We start from the raw sequence: 2,033 nt of genomic DNA, 5'->3' as shown, positions 1-2,033 counted from the left end.
TCTCCCCTTCTTCTTTTTTATGTTCGTTACTCTCTTGTAACACCTCTAATCTTCTGGCGCTCATATGACCTTAAGCAGTTGCGAGCGCCGTAAAACCTCTACTAAAACTAAACTAACTCACTCACATCTGAACCTTTATAATGTAAACCAAAACAAATTTTTTATCTCTTGAGCTGTGGGCTCATTTTGTAGCTGAGGAAGTGCCTTTTTAGTTCCTTTTTAATGTCTTGTTTTTACGTCTCCATCAACACAATTATTGTTTTAGAGAATTTAAAAGGCAGGCCCAACCCGTCGGGATTCGAGTGACATTTCTAGAATTTAAAGAATAAAAACAAAGTTTGTTATCTGAGAAGAGAAAACAATTATGCTTATCTAAACCTTGGTGGCATCGTTGGACAAGTGCGCCCTTTATTTTAAAAAAACCCCAAGAGAACGTAGGTCGTAATGTATTGTATTTGGCGTCATCAAATTGTGTTTACGAAAATATTTACACCATAAAATTTAATTATAATTACCTAGAACGTACACTGTCATGTCAGTCACTCTAGGAAATACTTCATTGAAAAGTGTGAGAACCATGAGTGACCAAATGAATAGAAAAATACATGCCTCATTATAATCGAGTGAAAAGGGCACTTTTCCCTTCTTGCCCTTCATCTGCCTACAAAATGAGTGACATGGTGCGCTAAAGTGCACTTAATATAGTAAAGCAGAAGTACGTCAGAATGCACGATCTAGTTTATCCTAATACACGTCTATGGATTTCACGACAGGGTTCTGTTTTAGTTTTTGTTTTATTTTCTTTATTTTTACACAGCTCCAATAAAAGTCTATTCCCCTCGAGGCATGTATTATAGCAATGATACATCATTATAGCAGAAAGGAAAAAAAAAAAGAACAATAAAAAAAAGCACATACGTTCAAGGTCAATGTGTTATACATATATTTTGGAAATAATTTCAATTCATGAAACGTTTCGCAACATCTGTTTTCAACTCTTATTACATTCTTCAAGGACAAGGAACAACCAACGAGTCTCAAGATTTCCAAATTGCGCTGTACGTCATGCATAATGTTGACAGACAGTACATTCTCTGTGTCTGAAGACGCGTTCAGCCATAGGATGTCATGGTCCGTTTGATCCAGGAGAGGTAGGGGGCTATCTCTGTGACGTAGAGATTGAATCGGCCGCTGGCACACAGGTTGAAGGGTAGGATGCCTCGGACCACCCAGTGGTTGCCCCAGGCACACAGCACCGGACCTCCTTCGTCGCCCTGGAAATGACACCAAGCCAATAAGTTAAAGAATATTTCTTCTCTTAATACCGTAAAAGAGTTTCCAACTCAGAGTTTGCTCTTATAACGGGCTGGGTACAGGTTGGTCAAATTTCAGTAGAAGAAAAGACGGCGGAGGAAAGGAATGTTTGAGAAACATTGTCACAAGTAGATCTACATCTACTTATGATATTTCATCCTCTCTGTCTCTCTGTCTCTGTCTCTGTCTCTGTCTCTCTCTCTCTCTCTCTCTCTCTTTCTCTCTCTCTTTCTCTTTAGGTTTATCACTACCTCTTGGTATCTAAATTCTAATATTATAACAAAGTAATATTTACATAAAGTTCTAATAAGGAAGTTGTTAGGATACTGTACAGTCCCCTAGCGCTACATACTCGGGTACTGTGCAGTCCTCTTGCGTTCCACACTGGGGGACCGCAAAGAAACAACCTCTGACCTCTGGGTCGAGTTCAACAAGCCATCATCAGCTTTTATCTCCCATAGTAGTATGTCTATCTGGTTCTATGCTACGATTTCAGTGAGGATATAAGTAGAAGTGTAACAGTAGTTGTTGTTGTAATTGTAGTAGTTGTATTGGCAATAGTAGCTCTTTTCAAAGCTCTGACACCTTTTTAATCAAAACTTATCGGGAATTGCTCTTCGACTCTTCTAACTTACTTTACTTTACTTTTTTCTTCCGCTTGTACCCTGGGGTGTCGCGGGGAGGACACAGGTATCTGTCTGCAGCAAGTCGTGTGGCCT

General features: G+C 39.3%; 1 protein-coding gene across 1 annotated transcript in view; it reads right to left on the bottom strand.

Moving 5' to 3' along the window:
- Nucleotides 1–427: 427 nt before the first annotated feature.
- LOC118478469 (serine protease 42-like) overlaps nucleotides 428–2,033 on the bottom strand; it is a gene marked incomplete in the record, with an annotated part of 3,883 nt that continues 2,277 nt past the window's right edge. The window contains 1 exon segment of the mRNA XM_035972122.1: nucleotides 428–1,274. Within this exon segment, the coding sequence (XP_035828015.1) occupies nucleotides 1,113–1,274 (162 nt within the window).

The sequence above is a fragment of the Aplysia californica genome, unplaced genomic scaffold (assembly GCF_000002075.1).
Source record: "Aplysia californica isolate F4 #8 unplaced genomic scaffold, AplCal3.0 scaffold00584, whole genome shotgun sequence".
Taxonomy (NCBI): domain Eukaryota; kingdom Metazoa; phylum Mollusca; class Gastropoda; order Aplysiida; family Aplysiidae; genus Aplysia; species Aplysia californica.
This window is presented reverse-complemented; position numbering and strand designations above follow the sequence as displayed.